The sequence below is a fragment of the Suricata suricatta genome, chromosome 5 (assembly GCF_006229205.1).
Source record: "Suricata suricatta isolate VVHF042 chromosome 5, meerkat_22Aug2017_6uvM2_HiC, whole genome shotgun sequence".
NCBI classification, from domain to species: Eukaryota; Metazoa; Chordata; class Mammalia; order Carnivora; family Herpestidae; genus Suricata; species Suricata suricatta.
In genome coordinates this window covers 39,873,343-39,892,688 of record NC_043704.1, presented here as the reverse complement: position 1 = coordinate 39,892,688, position 19,346 = coordinate 39,873,343, and the positions used below count along the sequence as shown (strand labels likewise).

General features: G+C 38.5%; 1 protein-coding gene across 1 annotated transcript in view; it reads right to left on the bottom strand.

Annotated features, from left to right (window-relative positions):
• The window catches only part of CHMP2B (charged multivesicular body protein 2B), a 35,346-nt gene extending 17,410 nt beyond the window's left edge, over positions 1 to 17,936 (bottom strand). The window contains exons 1-3 of the mRNA XM_029939152.1: positions 17,887 to 17,936; positions 17,681 to 17,764; positions 4,474 to 4,565 (exon numbers count right to left, since the gene is read on the bottom strand). Coding sequence (XP_029795012.1) covers positions 4,474 to 4,565; positions 17,681 to 17,714 — 126 coding nt within the window. The 5' untranslated portion in view covers positions 17,715 to 17,764; positions 17,887 to 17,936. The remainder of the gene's footprint in view (positions 1 to 4,473; positions 4,566 to 17,680; positions 17,765 to 17,886) is intronic.
• Positions 17,937 to 19,346: the final 1,410 nt, after the last annotated feature.

Genomic DNA, 19,346 nt, shown 5'->3' with positions numbered 1-19,346 from the left:
TGCACTGCCAGTGGGAATGCAAACTGGTGCAGCCACTCTGGAAAATAGTATGGAGATTCCTCAAAAATTTAAAAATAGAACTACCCCACGACCCAATAATTGCACTACTAGGTGTCTATCCAAGGGATACATGTGTGCTGTTTCAGAGGGGCACATGCACCCCAATGTTTATGGCAGCACTGTCCACAATAGCCAAAGTATGGAAAGAGCCCAAATGTCCATCGATGGATGAATGGATAAGAAGGTGTGGTGTGTGTACACCCACACTCACACCCACACCCACACCCACGAGTATTACTCACCAGTCAAAAAGAATGAAATCTTGCCATTTGCAACTACATGGATAGAACTAGAGGGTATTATGCTAAGTGAAATTAGAGAAAGACAAAAATCGTATGACTTCACTCATATGAAGATCTTAAAATACAAAACAGATGAACATAAGGGAAGGGAAGCAAAAGTAATATAAAAACAGAGAGGGGGACAAAACATAAGAGACTCAAATATGGAGAACAAACAGAGTTACTGGAGGAGTTGTGGGAGGGAGGATGGGCTAAAGGGGTAAGGGGCACTAAGGAATCTACTCCTGAAATCACTATTGCACTATATGCTAACTCACTTGGGTATAAGTAAAAAAAAAAAAAAAAAAAAAATTAAAATAAAGAAGTTTTTTTAAAGCCAGTTTTTATAAGAGATTGACCATTGGCATTGATAGACCATTAGCCAGATAGATGAGGGGAAAAAGTGATACAAGGAGAGCACAGAAACTGCAAAGATGAGAAATGCAAAGGGGGGAGGGGGCATCACTTTACTTCCTAAAGATGTTAATGGATAATATGGGAATATTATGAATAACAGGTCATCACATTTTAACATTTAGTAAGCATGGATCTTGACAGATGCTAACTACCAAAGCTCATTTAAAAAGACGGATTATCTGATGATCCATTCTGTATCTGTTTTTTCTAAAAACTGAACTGGTAGTTTAGGAACCTACCCACAAAGATAGCTTTACTGATGAATCCAATCAAATGTTTAAGGATGAAATACACAAACTGTTCCAGTAAAGAAAGAAAGAAACCAAGTCATGCTTTAAAATCAGCATCACTCAGATGTCAAAACCAAATAAAGACACTGCATGAAAAGATAACTACAAATCAGTATCTTTCACAAACATGGATACAAAAACTCTTTTTTTCTTTTCTTTGTGAGAGAGAGGGAGGAGAGCATGCAGGAGGGGCAGAAGGGGAAAAGAGAGAGAATCTCAAGCAGGCTCCACACCCAGCATGGCCTGACACGGGCTCAATCCCACAACCATGATCATGACCTGAGCTGAAATCAAGAGTTGGGCACTTAACTGAGTCACCCAGGCACCCCTAGATGCAAATACAGTAAAACCCTGGGTTGTTCTTCACATGTTCTGCAAGATGCGTAAACATTTCTAATAGATTTTAACTTGATAAACAAGCAATGTCTTGTAATACGAGTAGTACAGATGCTGAGTGTCACATGATCACAACAGAGCCAATAGTTCTCTCTCTCTTCATTTTTCTCTCTCTTTCTGTCTTGCTCGCTGTGGAATTGTGGGTGATCATCTCCCATGCTCAGATGCTCAGTCTTAGGCCAAGGTGTCTGGCAGAAATCTGATTTTTCAGAATGTTGGAAGGTGCCCACAATTGGCACTAGTGTATATTTTTGTCACTTCAAAGCACCAATGGACACATTTTTTTGCTCTTCCATACAAGAGAAGCTTAGGAATGCTTTGCTTCATTTAGGCCAGGATGTCTGCAGATATAGACCCTTTCCCCTGCTGCCTTATTGCCAGTTACATTAAATACAGTGTATGATAAGAGTTTGTTAATACTGTAATCAACCGCTGTGTGAGCATATACAATGGCCCCCATGCATGAAAAGGTTGAAAAGAAAGGTGGGAAAGTAAGGACGATTACGGTGGACGTTAAGAAGGAAATCACTGAGGACAAACAAGGTATGTGAACGGCTGAAATGGCAAGATTTTATGAGAAGTCTATGTCTGCATCTTGTCTGCAGTGAAGGAGAAAAAGGTGGAGGAATCCCTCAGTTCAAATGAGATTAAGGAGATGTGCAAAATGTGGGAAATAGTGCAAAATTTTGTAGAAAAGCACCACCCAAATAAGGCTGTGGCACTGCAAGCGACGAATCTGTTTAATGACAATGAAATGTCACAGTTCCATGAAATCCTCAAAAGAAAGCAAAAGCAAGTATTATCGGATATGTTCTTTGTAAAGTTGCATAAAAAAAAAGATTCCATTGAGCCAACAGACAGCAGTGATTCTGTTAGTGATTGTGAAAGTCACCCTACACAAAATCCTCTTCTCTCTTGTCTCTCACATGCCAGCCTCGAAGTTTTCAAAGGTTAAGTGCAGGCTAATTTGCTTATTTTTCTTTATATTTTGTATTTTCCTTAATATTTTATATTAGAGTACTGTAATCATTTTTATATTAATATTTTGGGTTGTGGAACGAATCATCTGAGTTTCCATTATTTCTTATGAAGCAATTTGCCTTGATATACAAGTGCTTCGGATTACAAGCATGCTTCCAGAATGAACAGTGCTCGCAAACCAAGGTTTTGCTGTATTCTTAACAAATTTTAGCTTCCTGAAAATAATATTTCAAAAAAAACCCACATCACTACCAGTGGAACTTATCCCAGGAGCAAAAGCCTGATTTTAACTTCAATAAATCAAATAACTACAATTCACTAGGTTAACAGATTAAAGAAGAAAAACTGCATGACCATCATATCAAAAGATGCAGAAGTGAACCTCTAACCTCACCTGGTAACACAGTGAAACTTAATTCAATATGGCTCAGTGTCCTAAATGTAAGAACTAAAACTATAATTCTTCCAGGAGAAAACAGAAGAAAAAATATTTGCGACTCTGGGTTAGAGAAAGATTTCTTAGGATACTAAAAGTACTAGTCATAGAAGAAGAAGAAATTTCACTTAATTAAAATAGAAATCTTCTGTTTCACAAAAGCCACTATTAGGAAAATAGAAGGCCAATAACTGGAGAAAATATTTATCAAATATATATTTAATAAGGTACTTACATTTGAAATATATAAAAAGCTCTTACAAATAAACAAAAGAAAACAACTTGATGAAAAAAATGGGTAAAATATTTCAATAGACACTTTGGCAAAAAGATATGTAAATGGCAAACAGGAACATGAAAATATGCTGAATGTCATTAGCAATTAGCGAAATGTGATTTAAAATGATCATCTACTATACACCACTAGAATGACTAAGAAGACTGTTAACTCCAACTATTGGCCAGCACATGTGGAACAACTTTACTTTCATCTATAACTGGTGGTAAGAGAAAACATTACAGCCGATTTAAGAAACTGTCTAGTAGTTTCTTACACAGTTAAACATACTTTTACCCCATGATCTAGCAATCCCAGTCCTAGGAGTATACCCAAGAGAAATGAAAACATATGTTCACACAAAGACTCCAATTGCATCTTTATAGCAACTTCATTCAAAATAGCCCGAACCTGGAAATAACCCAAATGTCCACAGGCTGGTGAATAGATCAATAAATTATGAAACATCCATACAGTGAAGTAATACTCATCAATCAAAAAATTAATACTAATTATGTAACTGTGATTAATCTCAAAATAATTATGAGTGAAGGAAGCCATATTAAAAAAGTACTCATATTATATGATTCTATTTATATGAAGTCTAGAAAAATGTAAACTAATTTACAGGGACAGACCAGTGTTTGCTGCAGAGGAGGGTGTCAGGGAGGTACAGGTAAAAGTAACTGTGAGGGGAATAAGAAAACTTTTCAGGATGGTGGTAATGTTCATTATCTTGGTTGTAATAAAGATTCCATCAGTGTATGTATATATATATGTGCCAAAAACGTATCAAATTATAGGCTTTAAATAATGGAGTTTATTGCACATCACTAATACTTCAATCATGCTGTTTAAAAGATTTTAAGCAACATATAAAAACATAACATAAAAATATTTAAAGACAAGCAAGATAGCCTATTTCAAAAAAAAAGGATCACAGACACAATGATCACTAAAACATCAAGATATGTACAAGTTAACATAATTATTTCATGTAACCTCTCGTACTATTCAGGACCATTTTATCTTTGCTGTTAACTGAGACTAAAGTAGCTGTGTTTTGAGGAGTATTTCCTCCTGGGCATTCCTGACTTCTACAGACTGAAGAATAATTTCATTTTATAATCACCAGAATACACAGAATCCTGATAAATGTTAGCAGAATGACACAATAAACGAAGGTAAGCAGAAAATTCAGGAAGACATAAAATGCCATTTCTTAGTAAATCACTTACCACCTGCCATGTGTCTTTCTCTTAGTTAGCTAATTATTCTAACAGTAATTTCCAAATTTGTTTGAAAAGTTAAGCTGAAATTTAATGTTCTACTTACCAGCTGTTTTTCTTGCTTCTCTAAAGCTGCTCGGTCTCTGATTATAGCCCTCTGCGTACCTCGTAATTCTCGATTCTGTTCCTTTATCACATCTAAGAGAACCACAAAAGAAACCTAAATGTATGAATTCTAAAATCTTCTTCAATACCATTTAAAATATTAGACATGGAGACCTTACTAAAAAAAGAAACCTTGCTTTAATAGGTATTAATTTTTTAATTCGATATAATATACATATATAAAGTCAAATATATTAAAACTTGGATTATAAATATTAATTATATAAAGAACTACAAAATATAAGTATAGATATGCTATAGTCTCCAAAAGTATATATAAATCACAATAAAAGATTCCCTTAGAGAACTCACACTATACAATGTTTTATATGACATATATATGTCACACACACATGCTTCATCTCTCCTGACCCCATGAGTATATGAAGTTCCAGGAAGGAAGACAGGTCATGTGTTTATTAAATCTTGTTTCCTACATTAAGTCATCATAACAGACTGAAGCAGTAGACCTTCCAACGGGGCAGACCTGAATCTGAATCCCCCCTCTGCTACCTGATCATTATATGATGATATCCTGGGAAAGGTGGGTAATATTCTAAACCTCAGATTTCTTATTCATAAAAAAAGGATAAATGTTAAGGAGTAAATAACACACAATGTTGTGATACACTATTAAATGTCCACTCAATCTGAAAGTTCTTCTAATTTATTTCAAGTCATTTGAATCCACCAAGCCCCATCTTTTGAAGAATTAAAGTACTAGTTTAAGCCTGAGGGACTATAATTTGGGTTAGTTGTTACTAACTAGTAATTTCTTCAAAGATCACAGATATTGATGGTAATTCTTGCCAAAACTGATCTTTCATTACCAGGAATCTTGCTAAGTGCTGTCCATATATTACAGTAAATCTATAATATAATATTCACAATAATGCTATGGTGTTGATTTTTCTATTATTTTACATTTAAAGAAAACAGAGTTGAGAAGTTTCAATAACTTGCCCAAGGTCACACATAGTAAGCAGTAATGCCAGATTTGGACCCAAGTGTTCTGTCTTCTGAATCAGTAATCTTACTCACTTCACTAGAGTACCTTCCTAGTCAAGAAGTAGATTTAAAAACAATGTTAATAGAAAGAATAGTCTCTTTATCAAATGGCATTGGGACAATAGGATGTCCATATGAAAAAGAATGAAATTGGACCCCACCTCACAATGTATATAAAAATTAACTAAAAAAAGATTAATGACCCAAACATAAGAACTGAAGTCATATAATTATTAGAAGAATACATAGGAGTAAATCTGCATGATCTAGGACTTAGCAATTCTTACACATGACACTAAAAGCATGAACAACAAAAGAAAAATAAACATAAATTGGACTTCATGAAAATTAAAGGCTGTGCACCAAAGGAAGTGGAAAGACATCCCACAGAAAAGCAGAAAATATATACATACATGTGTGTGCGTGTGTGCGCATGCGTGCATGTTAATATGTGAGTGTGTGCGTGCATGCGTGTGTTGTGTGTATTTGTTAGGAGTCTAGTATCCAGAATATATAAATACCTCTTAAAAATCTAACTAAAAATGGTTGAAGGACTTGAATAGATGCTTATCCAAATAAGATACAGAAATGGCCAATAAACACAAAAAGAAGATGCTCAGCATCATTAGTCATAAGGGAAATAAGAGACATTTCACATCTACCAGAACGGCTATAATCAAAAAGAACAAGACAATAACAAGTGTTACTGAGGATGTGAAGACTGGTACCTTACACTGCTGGCAGGAATGTAAACTGTCTCAACCACTGTGGATACCAATTTGCTGGTTCCTTACAAAGTTAAACCTAAAATTACCATATGACCTTAACAACTCTACTTCTAGGTATAAGAGAGCTGGAGTATAAAAGGAAATGAAGTGCTGATACATACTACTAAGTGAAGGATGGATGCCAGATATACATGGTCACATTTTATGATTATACTCATATGAAATATCAGAATAAATTAATCATAGGGGTGCCTGGGTGGCCCAGTTGGTTAAGCATCTGACTTTGGCTTAGGTCATGATCTCACAGTCCATGGGTTCAAGCCCCGTGATGGGCTCTGTGCTGTCAGCTCAGAGCCTGGAGCCTGCTTTGGATTCTGTGTCTCCCTCTCTCTCTGCCCCTCCCTGTTCATGCTCTGTCTCTGTCTCTCAAAAAAGAATAAACATTAAAAAAATGTTTAGGAAAACCTCCCAGGGGTTGGGGAGAAAGAACGCAATCACTGTTTATTGTATACAGGACTTTAGTGTGAGGTGATGATAATGTTGGAACAGAGCTGATGGTGACACAGCACTGTGAAAGTACTAATGCTACTGAACTGTCGTTCACTTTACAATGGTGAGTGTTAGATGAAGTTCACCTCAAATAAAACAAGAGAGCCAACACCCATTATTCTCTTACTGATAGAACATTGCAACGTACACATATCTGTATATAATGTATAACTTTACTCAGAATAAAAATAACTAGGGGCACCTGGGTTGGTCAGTTGGTTAAGTGTCTGACCCTTGATCTCAGCTCAGGTCATGATCTCAGGGTTCGTTGAGTCGAATCCTGCATCGGGCTCTGTGCTGACAGTGCAAAAGCACTTGAGATTCTCTTTCTCCCTCTCTCTGCCCCTCTGCCCCTAATAGTTGAATAGATTTCTTTGCTTTGAGGCCTCTAAGACTATTTATCATATGAATATGTAGTCGATTCTTAAGGGGAGAACATACTATAGATTATTTCCTATTATTTATTAAGTCAAGGATTCCTTTTAAGAAATCTCTATTAATACATTTCCTAGATGTTAATGTTCCATGGAGCACTGGCTGGGATTTTATTCTAAAATAACACAATTTATTAGTTTCCTAGGGCTGCTATAACAAATGCCACAGACTGGGTACCTTAAACAACAAAAAACTAATTTTCTCACAGTTCTGGAAGCTGGAAGTCCAAGGTCAAGGTACTGTCAGGTGTGATTTTTCCTGAGGTCTCTCTCTAAGCTACAGATGTCTGCCTTCTTGCTGTGTCCTCATATGGCCCTTTGTGAGCCCATCCCTGGTACCTCTTCCTCTTCCTCTTCCTATAAGATCACACTCCTCCTGAATTAGGGCCACATCCTCATAACCTTTTAACTTCAATTACCTCTTTACAATCCTATCTCTAAACATAGTCACATTAGGGGGTTAGGACTTAATATGAATTTTGTAGGGGCTCAGTCAGTTAAGCATCTGACTCTTTATTTCAGCTCAGGTCATGATCTGACGGTTCATGGGATCAAGCCTACTTGGAATTTTCTCTCTCCTTTCCTTTGACAAATGCAGATAGACACCAAATGGCAAAGCTCTTATTTCCCTATCTTTAAAAGCAACCATTAGCCTTTTCATCCTCAACACTCAAATACTCCCAATTTTCTTCTTTTGAATTTAGCACCCTATCTTGCCAAAGCCAATGAATTGGTACAAAAACATTCACCACTTACTCTACTGTTTCAACAGAAAATATGTTCTAAGTTTAAAACTATGAAATTACAAATAAACTTTTGGAGTATAACATCTTTGTGTACTGAAAACTCCCTAAACTCAACTAATATAAAATGAAATGGTAATACTGAGATAGTGTGAGGATCTTCTAAAACCACAAGAGTACAGAAGTGAAAGAGAAGCCACCGTATTGACAAGTCAGATAACTGACACGGATGCAAAGCAACCGCTGAAAGCCTTGATCGTGAAGATTTAGAATTCTATCAACATATACTTTATCATTATTAGGGTGACACAAGAAAAAGCACGTATTTGACCTTTGTCTGGAGTTGCCGGCACAGAGCTCCTAAAACCTTGGAACTTCTTTAGTGATAGCAGTATCTTTTAACTCAAGAAGGGAGACCCCTAGATAGCTTCTGGAGGGGGCTGGTTACCAGAAAGACCAGATACTTGATCAGACAATGGGAAGTTCAGCCTCACCCCCTTGACCTAAGGAAGAGTGAGCGGGGCAGAAGATTGGGTCATAGAAAACTCTCGAACAACGAGATCAGGAGAGCTTCCGGGTTGGTGAGCACACTCGTGCGCTAGGAGGACAGCACGCCCACAAAAGGCCATGGAAGATCTCGTGCCACTCACAGCCACCAAAATTTCCCTCCTTTTGGCTATTCCTAAGTACAGCACTTTCCTGAGTTCTACGACTTGTTCTAGCAAATTATCAAACGGTGGAAAGAGTGACAGGGACTCTACAAGTACTGGGGGCAACCTGAGACTTGTGACTGGCATCTAAAATGAGTTCAGTCTTGTAGGACTACGCCTTGGACCTGAGGACTCTGTGCTAACTCCAGAGAGTGTTAAGACGGATTTTTAGAGTCTTTTTGGACACCCTCCCCCCCATTGGTATCAGAGAGTAGAAAATAGAGATAGCCATCTTTGTTGGAGAAACACATATGATGACAGGAAATTTTACCAAAACATACAACTTAATCAAAATAGTTTTACTTCAATTTTATGTATATATGTGTACCATAACTGTCAGTGTATATTAGAGAAAGAAAAATAAAGAAAATTAACTACTGCATATTCCATAGCCTCATAGTTAATAGACCTATTAATATTTAAACAGTTCTAAGCTATAAACTGAGAACATCTAATGTTGCATACTAAAATACAGTAATAACACTTTAAAACATATTATGGTAAGTGAGAAAAGATAGTAAAACATTTTCTTCATATAAGATGATAGGCATACCCTATAAAACTTACAATATCCTTTAACTTTTAGGGGGAAAAAATCCCTACATTAAACCCACATTTAATTATTTGGTCTTCTAGATAATTCAGAAGGAATAATTTGAGAATAGTTCTGAGAAGCAAATGTTTTTTGGGCCAAGTTTATTTTCCATTCTATTTATTTTTTGGTAGATCTAGTTTCCTCCCAAGATTACAGGCTCTTTAAGAGTATTTTATCTATTGTAGCCCCACCGCACTTAATGCCAACTAGTATCCCAATACAGCACAGTTAGCAGTGACCTAAGGGACTGCAAACATATGTTGAAATGTTAAAGAATGTGCCTCGGAGGCACAGTTAACACATTTCTTTAAAATGTATAAAAAACTCTACTGGTTACCAAGAAAGATGGTCGATAATTTAAAAACAAAACCTGAACTATGATAGATATCTTTGTACAGTGGAAAAAACGAGCACTGACTAACCAGATATTTCCCTTACAATTTCTACTTCCCCTTTTTTCATTCTGAGTCCAGACAATGACAGACCTGTACTGGGTATTGCTGACATCTAGGAGACAGAGTGCTGGGCTCCCGTCCATACTGTCTTCCTTCTACAGATCAAAAAAAAAATCCCAGATTTATGTTCCAGCACTTCATCTACCTTGTGGGGTTGTTGTGAAGCACTTCATAATAGGTAGTAATAAAAAAAAAAAAACCTTTCACATTGTTAAAATGGCAACGGTACTGGCTGTGACTATGGTATGTTCTCTGTCACCACTCCAGGAGGTGAAAGGGGTCTAGGGCCACGCCACCCACCACCCTTTTCATCCACTCATATCCAGCACAACACTTAGAGCAGGCCCCCCGCGTCAGCTCCTCTGTAGGCATTAAAAGCCCATCTTAAGCTCTGCAGACTCTTTACTGAATGGAACATACATGTATGCACTAGACTGATCACAGACTTCAATTCTGGACTTAAGATACAGACAGAAAAAGTCACTCTGCTCTTGTTGGTTCTGAATCAATTAGGTACATCTGCTTATAGAAAAAATAAGTAAAAAATAAAAACAAAACAAAAGGGGTCTCCATGACGTGGTCCAGCCTAATTCACTAGAATTCTCTACTGGGATTTGAGACCAGGCCCCAACTTGAATTATGGCTGTCCTTCTAGACCCTGATTATTTACATATAATTTAGAGATTTGACAATTAAAGCAAAAAGCAAAAAACAAACAAACCAAAAGGCCCCAAATCCTTTACATACAGGCATTCATTAATTTGTGAGTTGTATTTTAAACATGTTTAAAGTGCCCTTCTTCTGGGAGGACGGAGGGAGCCTCCCTCAAGTTTACAGGGTAGGCGAGGACTACTGCCCCACGGGCCCTAAGGCACAACATGCAGATGCCCTCCATTCAGTGGGATTCAAGCGGGTCTACAGGACAGCACCCTCTATCATAGACATGCTTTGTGCTTTACTACAAGGTCATGATTACTATAACATCATGACAGAAATTTTAATCTAATATACCATATTTTCTGCTTTAAATGTATTTCTTTAAAGAAAAAAATAGTTTTGATCTATGCAATTTTATTGCCTATCAGTCATCCTAAATCTAGCCATCACATGGATTGAAATGGGAGCACAAAATGTTCCCACATCCTGCTTTACCGTTTTCATTAACTTGCTCTGGAGATCAAGAGCTGAGACGAGAGGGCACTTCACTTCATCTGCAATCTCTGCAGCAGCTGCGAGTGGAAGTGGGGGGTGTGCGGCCCTGGCGGAACGGGCTAATGGGCGTCAGACACACCCTGATGGTGACTGAACAGGAGAACCACGCATGTTAAGGAGGTGTGATGATGCTCACCCAACAATAAAGAGAAAAGGAGTCCTGGCTATTCAGGGATCTATCACCTTCTTGGGTTGATGAGGAAAATAAAAAAAACTGCAAAAATGCTCAAAAGTTAAGGGGTAAGAAAGAAATGTTAAAGGTCAGTTCCTGGAAAATCCTGGCTCTGGGAACCAAATTAACCGAAAGGCAGAAGGAAAATGACAATGAGGGATGGATGGGTAGGAATCAGAATTCGATATGCAAGCAGATCTGTTTCTTGGGCTTTGGAAATGGTATACCAAACAAAATCAGGGAGGAATAGTATCAGCTTAATTAACCAGTTTTGATACATAGCAAAGAAAAAAATAAGAACAAAAAATAGAACAGAAAACATTTATAGGAAAGAGAAAGGACTGTGGAGGATTGTGCCAAGAGGTTTCTTCTACATACGGTCCAGGGAGCCAAGGATCCATTTAAAAACTAGGTTGAAGTTGAAAAATTCAGCAGGCCTTTCTTGGAAGGCAGAAGTGGAATACTAAAGAGAAAACAGGAGGGCGCCTGAGTGGCTCTGCCGGTTGGATGATTGACTCTTGATTTCAGCTCAGGTCACGATTTCAAGGTTGGTGGAATCAAGGCCTGCATCAGGTTGAGAGCCCACTTGGGATTCTCTCCCTCCCTCTCTCCTCTCTCTCTCTTCTCTCCTCTCTCTCTCTCTCTCTCTCTCTCTCTCTTTCTACCTCCCTCTCCCATTCATGATCTCTCTATATAAGTGAATAAATAAATAAACTTAAAAGGAAAACAGGAGAGTCTAGCCCTATGGTAGCATTTTTTCCCCCTCCTAGTAAAGTCTCAACTCATTCAAGCCCTGACAAATTCATTCTGATTTATTTATTATTAGTAAAATATCAGTGTTTTCAAGAGCTGACGGAAGGTTTTCAGATGGGCTATGTGTCAGTAGATCTTTAGGTCGCACTTGGTCCTCAAAGACATAGGCTTTGGTACCATCATTAATAACAACATCAGTTCAGAAAATTGTGAAAGGGCATTTTCTCACTTTAGATAAGTGAGGGTATGACCAGGAAAGCTCCTATGAAAGGAATGTTTCACAGACTTATGGACTTAGAAGGTAGAAAATAATAGCATGAGAAGAAATGCCAGTCTTTGGGGTCATGCTAGGGATAGAGGAAGACATGTTCCTACAGAAATATCCATACCACAAGAATGGAGAACATTTACTCAGAAAAATCCTCAGGAGGGTACTGTGCTTCTGAATCCCATGTTCAATTATTTTTCTTTGGTGTGCCAAGAACGTAGGGACCAAACAGAAAGTAAAATTTGAGTTTTTAAATATTCATAACAGGGGCGCCTGGGTGGCTCAGTCAGTTAAGCGTCCGGTTTCAGCTCAGTTTCATGATCTCACGGTTTGTGGGTTCGAGCCCCGCATCGGGCTCTGTGCTGACAGCTAGCTCAGAGCCTGGAGCCTGCTTCAGATTCTCTATCTCCCTCTCTCTCTGACCCTCCCCTGCTTGCACTGTCTCTCTCTCTCTCAAAAATAAATTTTTTAAAAAACGTAAAAAAAAAAATTTAAAAATAAATATTCAGAACACCAAGCACTAAAGGAACACACAGCATCCTAGGAAAGATCTAGGTACCGCAGACAGCACCAGAAGGTTCTATCTTATTTGGAAGAGAGCAGAAAAGTTCTGGATGGGATTCAGTTTATATAGATGGTGGATTTTCTCTTACGACCTCACACAGGAGGCATCACAGCCTACCGTTGGGCAGGAGGTTCATCCCAAGTTACTCAAAACGTCACAGATTCTGAACTCTGGACTACTAGCATGGATACAATCCCGATAAGGGAAAAACCAAGAACTTGCTCCTCTTCGGTCAGTAGGGTTCCTCAACTTATGTTTGAACTTGTGGGTGGGTGACAATGATAAATAGATGTAGGCTATAATAAGCTCTGGATTTTGGAAACACTACTTTTGGTTAGTAAACACTGTTATTTTGAGACTTTGCCTCTAAATTTAAACTGCTACAGAGATACTTTCATGTATTCTGAAGAGTATCTGCTACCTTACATATATGGAAAGTAGGAAAAACTCAGAAAAGGCATACTGCAACTTTGGAAGGACATAAGGATCTACTCTAGTTCCAATGAAAGGTTAGGAAGCAGAGATAAAAAATGAGAATACAAGAGTGAGGTACTTAACATAGTCTGAGACAGCATCAGAGAAAAGTTCTCAGAGAAGAAAAACACCCAAGACAGTGCAGGTTAGCCAGAGAAAGGAAAAAGAGGATCCTATACATAAGGACACCAAAACTACGTCAGAGTGAGAAAGAGTATGTATGGTATGTTCTGATAAATAAAAGAACTATACTGCTGGACAGTAAAATGTTCAGAGATATGACAAGAAAGTCAAGGACCAGATCAAGAAGGACCATATATGCCTTATCAAAGAGCTCTCTCTGATCTTGTTGGTACCAGAGATACAAAAAAGGGGTTTACACTGAGGAGCAGCAGTCTGATTTGCATTTCTGGTAGATCAAATCACAAGGCAACTCTGCAGATGAATGATTACAGAGCTCTGAAGCGACAGGGAGGAAAAGCAAAAAGGTGATGTAATAAAGTGCAAGATAAATGGGATCCAAATTAGAGCAGGCATTGCAGGCACATGGTGGAAAATCATGTGTGTCAAATATTTAAGAGGCAAAACAAGCAAAACTTGGTAATAATTAAAAGTAAGAGGCAAAATCAGGACCTGCCAACACGGAAGGAGGAGACTCAGGGAAGGAACTGACTCCAAGGAGATGGTGATGAATTGTTTGGAATCTCTTTAATTTGAGGTACTCTGAGACATCTAGGTGGAGATACTCGGAAGCCATTGGTCTGAAACTCAGAAAAAAATATAACTAGAGACACAAATTGGGACCCATCAGCATCTAGATAATAACTAAAATGATAAGAGTTTGGATAAGATCATGCAGGGAGAGAGTGCACAGTTATAACAGTGGTAGTGCAAGACAGAACCAACAAAAACACTAACATTTAAGGACCAAGTTTAAAAAAAAAAAGAAGAAGAAGAAAGGAAAGAAGAGAGGGAGGAAGAGAAGAAGGAAAAAAGAAAAACTTAAAAGAAAAAAGAGAAAAACAGTGGTCAGAAGAATCTGGGGACAATATGAAGAGTTTCATGCAAACCACAAGAGAATTTCAACAAAGAAATTATTAGGATCAAATGCAAAACAAAGGCCCAAGAGATGATTACTGAAAAAATGGCCATTTGGCACTCTAGGAGTCATTGATGATCTTAGCAAGATCTCATCACTTAAGATGTAAAGCAAACTGCTGTAGAATGCAGGGGGGGGGGGCGGGATCTGAGAAATACAGGGCTGGAGATAGGAGACAACACTACTCCTTCAAGAAGCGTGCATGAAGAGCAGAAAGAGACTGGAAAATTGGAAAATACTTCCCCAGAAATGCTGGCTCCATGGAGAGTCAGCAAGAGGAGGTTGTTTCCAGCTCTAACACTGTTAGAAATCAGAGTTCTACCACTAATTCCAAGAGAAAAAGAGACTGATTCACAGACAAAAGGTTATCATCACACAGTGCCTACCAACAGTTGAAAATTCCATATGCTAGCAAGAACAGCAAAATTAAACCATGACATAGGATCTCTCATAAGAAAAAAATATCAATGATAATACTCAAGGGATGAGGTCCTGGATTTGCCACTAAGCAAATTACTTAGTCTTGTATCTCAATTTCTTCACCAATAAAGCAAGAATAATAATAGTGAGAATTAAAGAAGATGCTGTATACAAAAATGCCAAAACAATGCTGGCTTAGACTAGGACCTCAAATTTTTCTTTATTGAAGATAGCAGGCAAAAATTACACACACACACACACACACACACACACACCTTAAAGAATTTCACTTTTTAAAAGACACATTTCGTTGTCCATTTATGACAAATCCTCAATGCATCCTGATTTACAGGTTCATAAGTAGTTTCAATAAATAGGTCACCATTAGTCCACTTGAGGTGGGGGAAGGGGAACACTGTATACACATTACCCTGTGTATATGTATATACCTTATAAATCAGTAAAAGGAAAATCAAACACTCAATTGTAATTTCAAGTTCAAAGGAATCTTTCTCTTCTATAGCATTGAGGTACAATTCTCATTAATTTCTGTAACAAAGTATACACCACAGAGACTTGTTCATCTTTGTGTCAAAAATGAATTAAACATAACTCTGAATAGTAATAAGTGCTGTAATCTTGTCTCCCTTTTTAATTTACAAGTGCAGTAGTCTTTAACGATATAGTATGCAACTCTTCCAGCCAATCCAGAGACAAAAAGAGTCAATTATTCTCCAGATCTATAAGCAGTTACGTATTTCCCTTATATATCAGAATTTCATTACTGCTGAAACAGATAAAAAGGCAATATACAGCAAAAGATCTTAGGATCAATAATCAACGAGTCCAAGAATCTGGAAGAAATGCATAAAAATACATTACATTTCATAATATATAGCCTCATTACTGCTAAGAAGAATGCTGTCACCTTTTAAACAAAACACCACACCATCTTTTTAATAAAACAAGGAGTAAAAATATCAACAAAGCTCCATATCAAAATGATGAAAGTAAAATATATAATTAAAATGTCATGAAGTGATTTGAATTGACGTGATAATGCAAAAGAAAAAATAAATATGCAGTTATAGAAAGTAGTACCAGTAGTTATAGTATATGTTCATGGTGGGCAAATTTACATTCAGAAATTTCACACAGATCTTTAAATCAGTAGTACAGCTCCTAGCTAAAGTCCTTAGACTTAATTTTCACAAAAAAGTTTCTTTAGCAAAAAACATTATTTCTTGGATGAATTAACCCAATTGCAAATGAGTATACAGTTAAATACCCTCACTGCACATCCTCACTGTTTTTTATTATTCTGCTCTATATACTTCAAGCACAATAGTCACTAGCCTGCCAAAAGCACCAAGAAGCACAGAAATGAGTATATAGAACTGATATTTATATCTTTGAAAATATTTGACAGGTATTAAGCAATTAAAGCTGTTTGGCCTTTAAAGTTAAAAAAAAGTTTTTTTAATATAATTAATACAACAAAGATACAACTCCCTTCCTCTGCTTAGTAAATTCTCACTATTTAAAACTGAAACAAACCTTTCCCCCCTGAAGTGCTATACAATAACTGTAAACCACAACATTGGGACTGAAACAGTGGAGGGAGGAGTGCCCCATTAAAGATTAGGCAGCATTCTCAATAAAATCCATCTTTCATAACTGTACTACATCCTAAAACAACTTGGAAGGTGTTCCAGGTACTGTAAATGGTACTTCTTAGTAACTAAAAAGTCCATAAATTAAAAAAAATGTTTTTTAACCACTTAGGGTAAACAAAAATTTATTATGCTGTGTGCTAAATTAGAGCTAAAATTACATTAAGTAATGGGTAGAGTCGCAAAGTAAAAATGATGTCTTTGTTATCCTCCCCAAAATAATGTTGTTGGCAATGGAACAGTCAATACAAAGGAATGAAGGAGTTACCCCAGGTCTGGACTCAGCACCCTGCTTGTACCAATCACTGTCTAGCTACCACTGCTCCTTTTGTGGCAGAGTTAGACCCTTACAAAGAAGTGATTCTTTAGTTGAACCAGCAGCAACCTAGACTCCACATGTAATAGGAAATACGATTTTTAAACAGCTTGAATGAATTTGATTCCTGGTGGCAGTCAATGAAAATATCAAGAGTAACTAATCAGTGTTATATAAATATACATTACAGTAATTGCTAATACACACCAATTTGTATATTTTTATACATTCACTTTTTTCCTCTTAAGATGACATGGACCTAAATGTCTGAAACAATGCAAGTATCTTAAAATGTAAACTTCTATGCAGATAATACATACCACATACCACGTCTCTTACTTACTAAATAAATAGTAAGACAGTCACAGGGAAGGAAAAATACATTATGAAAACTAAACCTAAGGCACTTCCCTTAGATTTCTTTTATATTTTTACTGGAGTCAGTAAAGAAGCATTTGTTTCACATCTCTCTGATGGGATATTCTTGGGGCAAAACGACCCAGAGCCAGGATCGTTTTGTAACTGGAGCCTGTTACACCCTCCTCCAGCTCAGTACAGGTTTCCGGTACTAGCTTGTAAATAGTATATCTACAAATTGAAGGAGCAACAAACCAACAGCTGAAACCAACAAGTAATTGATCAAACACAGCTTAACAACACTCAAGGGCCAGCTGAATCCTGTCTCCTTAAAATGCTCAACACCTCGCTAAAGGAAAATCTAGGTGGGCTGGGGGTGGTAAAGGTGGTGTGTGTGGTGTTATCGGAGAGAAGAAGCCAGACTGCCCAGGTGAGGTAGAGGTGTGGCGGGTCAGAAGAGATGGGGAAGCAGAGAAGTGACGCACGAGGGCGGTCACCTGTGGGGCCACCAGGTCCAGCCCCGCCCCTAGGGATAGCAGAAAGAATCGTGGCCGGAAGCCCCCAAAACACACCAGGGAAACGCCGAGCTGGGCCTCTTGGGCCCGGCCTGAACTCACCATCCACGGTTTTCTTCTTGAAGAGAGACGCCATGGTCAGAGACCGCGCCCAGGCTGCCCGGCTCGGCCCGGTCCGACCCGCAACTGGGAAAAGGGACGGAAAAGACAGGCCCTCAGAGGATTTGGGGGTGGAGGAGCGAGGGGCAAGAGAAGGGGGAGGGATCACCAGACGGGACCCGCGGAGGGCTGGTATCTGGGAAGCCTACCGCAGCCGAGTCACCCTCGAGCTCAGGTGACCAAGAACTAAGGCACTTTTTGGAGAAGTCACTTCTAGGCGGCGCCTGCGCATTGTGGCGCCTGCGCTTGCGCACTGAGCCCCTGAAGCTGCTGCTTCTGCCCTCACTTCAGCTGCTGCCCGGTTTTCCCGCTAGCGGGGTCGCCGCGTGGCTTATTAGAAGGGGGCTTGCGGTGGTATCAGAGCGTAGGACACCGTGAGCGGTGCTGGGAAGCTTCATTGCGTGGGTTCCCTGCCGAATGCAGACAGAGATGAGCTTTAGTTGGCCCTTACCTCCTTGCTTCGGGGGAAGCTGGAAGTGGACTTCCCCAGCATCTTAGGACAAGTGTGGGTTGTCCCGGAACCAGTTGGTTTACGATCACACCGTTGCTGTCAGTATCAATACTTTCATAAGTGCAGAGGCTGGTTTCAGTGCTGTGGTCCGTGCCCCAGCGGTGTTTGTCTAAGAAGTTCACGTTCTTTCCCGCCCTGACTCGCCGGCGATCTCCGTGGCACTCGCCCGCGCAGCCCGGGTGGGTCCGGAGGCGTTCACCTGCAGTCCTGGGCCCAGGCATCCGACCACCCGGTGTGTCTCTGGGAGTCCTGTTTCTAGGCGGGAGGATGACGGGGAAGGAAGGGAATGAGGAGCAACTTTTTTAATGCGACACTTGTTATTTACAATTCTTGGCTGGAAACATTAAAAAAAAAATCCATACATATTTGCTTAACGGTTTAAACGTCTCCAGCTCTATTCTTAAAATCTCGATTTCTTGTAATTGCGTGAAAAGAAACATGGCTATACAGTGTACCTATTAGAATGCGATATAGCTGCATATTGGTGCTTAATGCGGGGGGAGGAGCCCCTAAAAGAAAAGCATGTTAAATTATTCAAAGAATACTTGTGTGTATAAGCATAAATATGGAAAATACAATCTTAGGATCAAGACCTTAAATTCATTGTTCTACTTAGGCGTGTGTGTGTGTGTGCGCACACACACATATTTCAGCTTAATATATTCACTGTTTAGAATATTAATTTTACTGTGAACTTTTTTCCTTCCAATCTGTTAGAGTTTTAAGCCACACTGCCTTCCATAGGATAAAAATAATAGTAGCTTTTGTTTCATGTCATTTTTGCCTGGGAAAACATTCCAGTAATAGTGTCGATACTATTAGTCATCTCTGGATTTATGAATCATGTCTCAAGGATTTTAAAGTGTTTGTGGGAGTCAGACTTCACTTCCCCATTTTGTTTCTCTCTGGTATCAAAGTCCTCAATGCCACTGATAATCCTGCTGTTGTTGCTAAAATTTGGCTAAAAGACTGCTCATGAAACGTTCTCAGAATGCCATGGTAATATGCAATGTATATTTGTCTCTTCAAATTATTCTAACTTTTATGGGAAAATGGAGAAGTAAGGAAACTGGGAAAAAATGTAAACAAGAACACTCA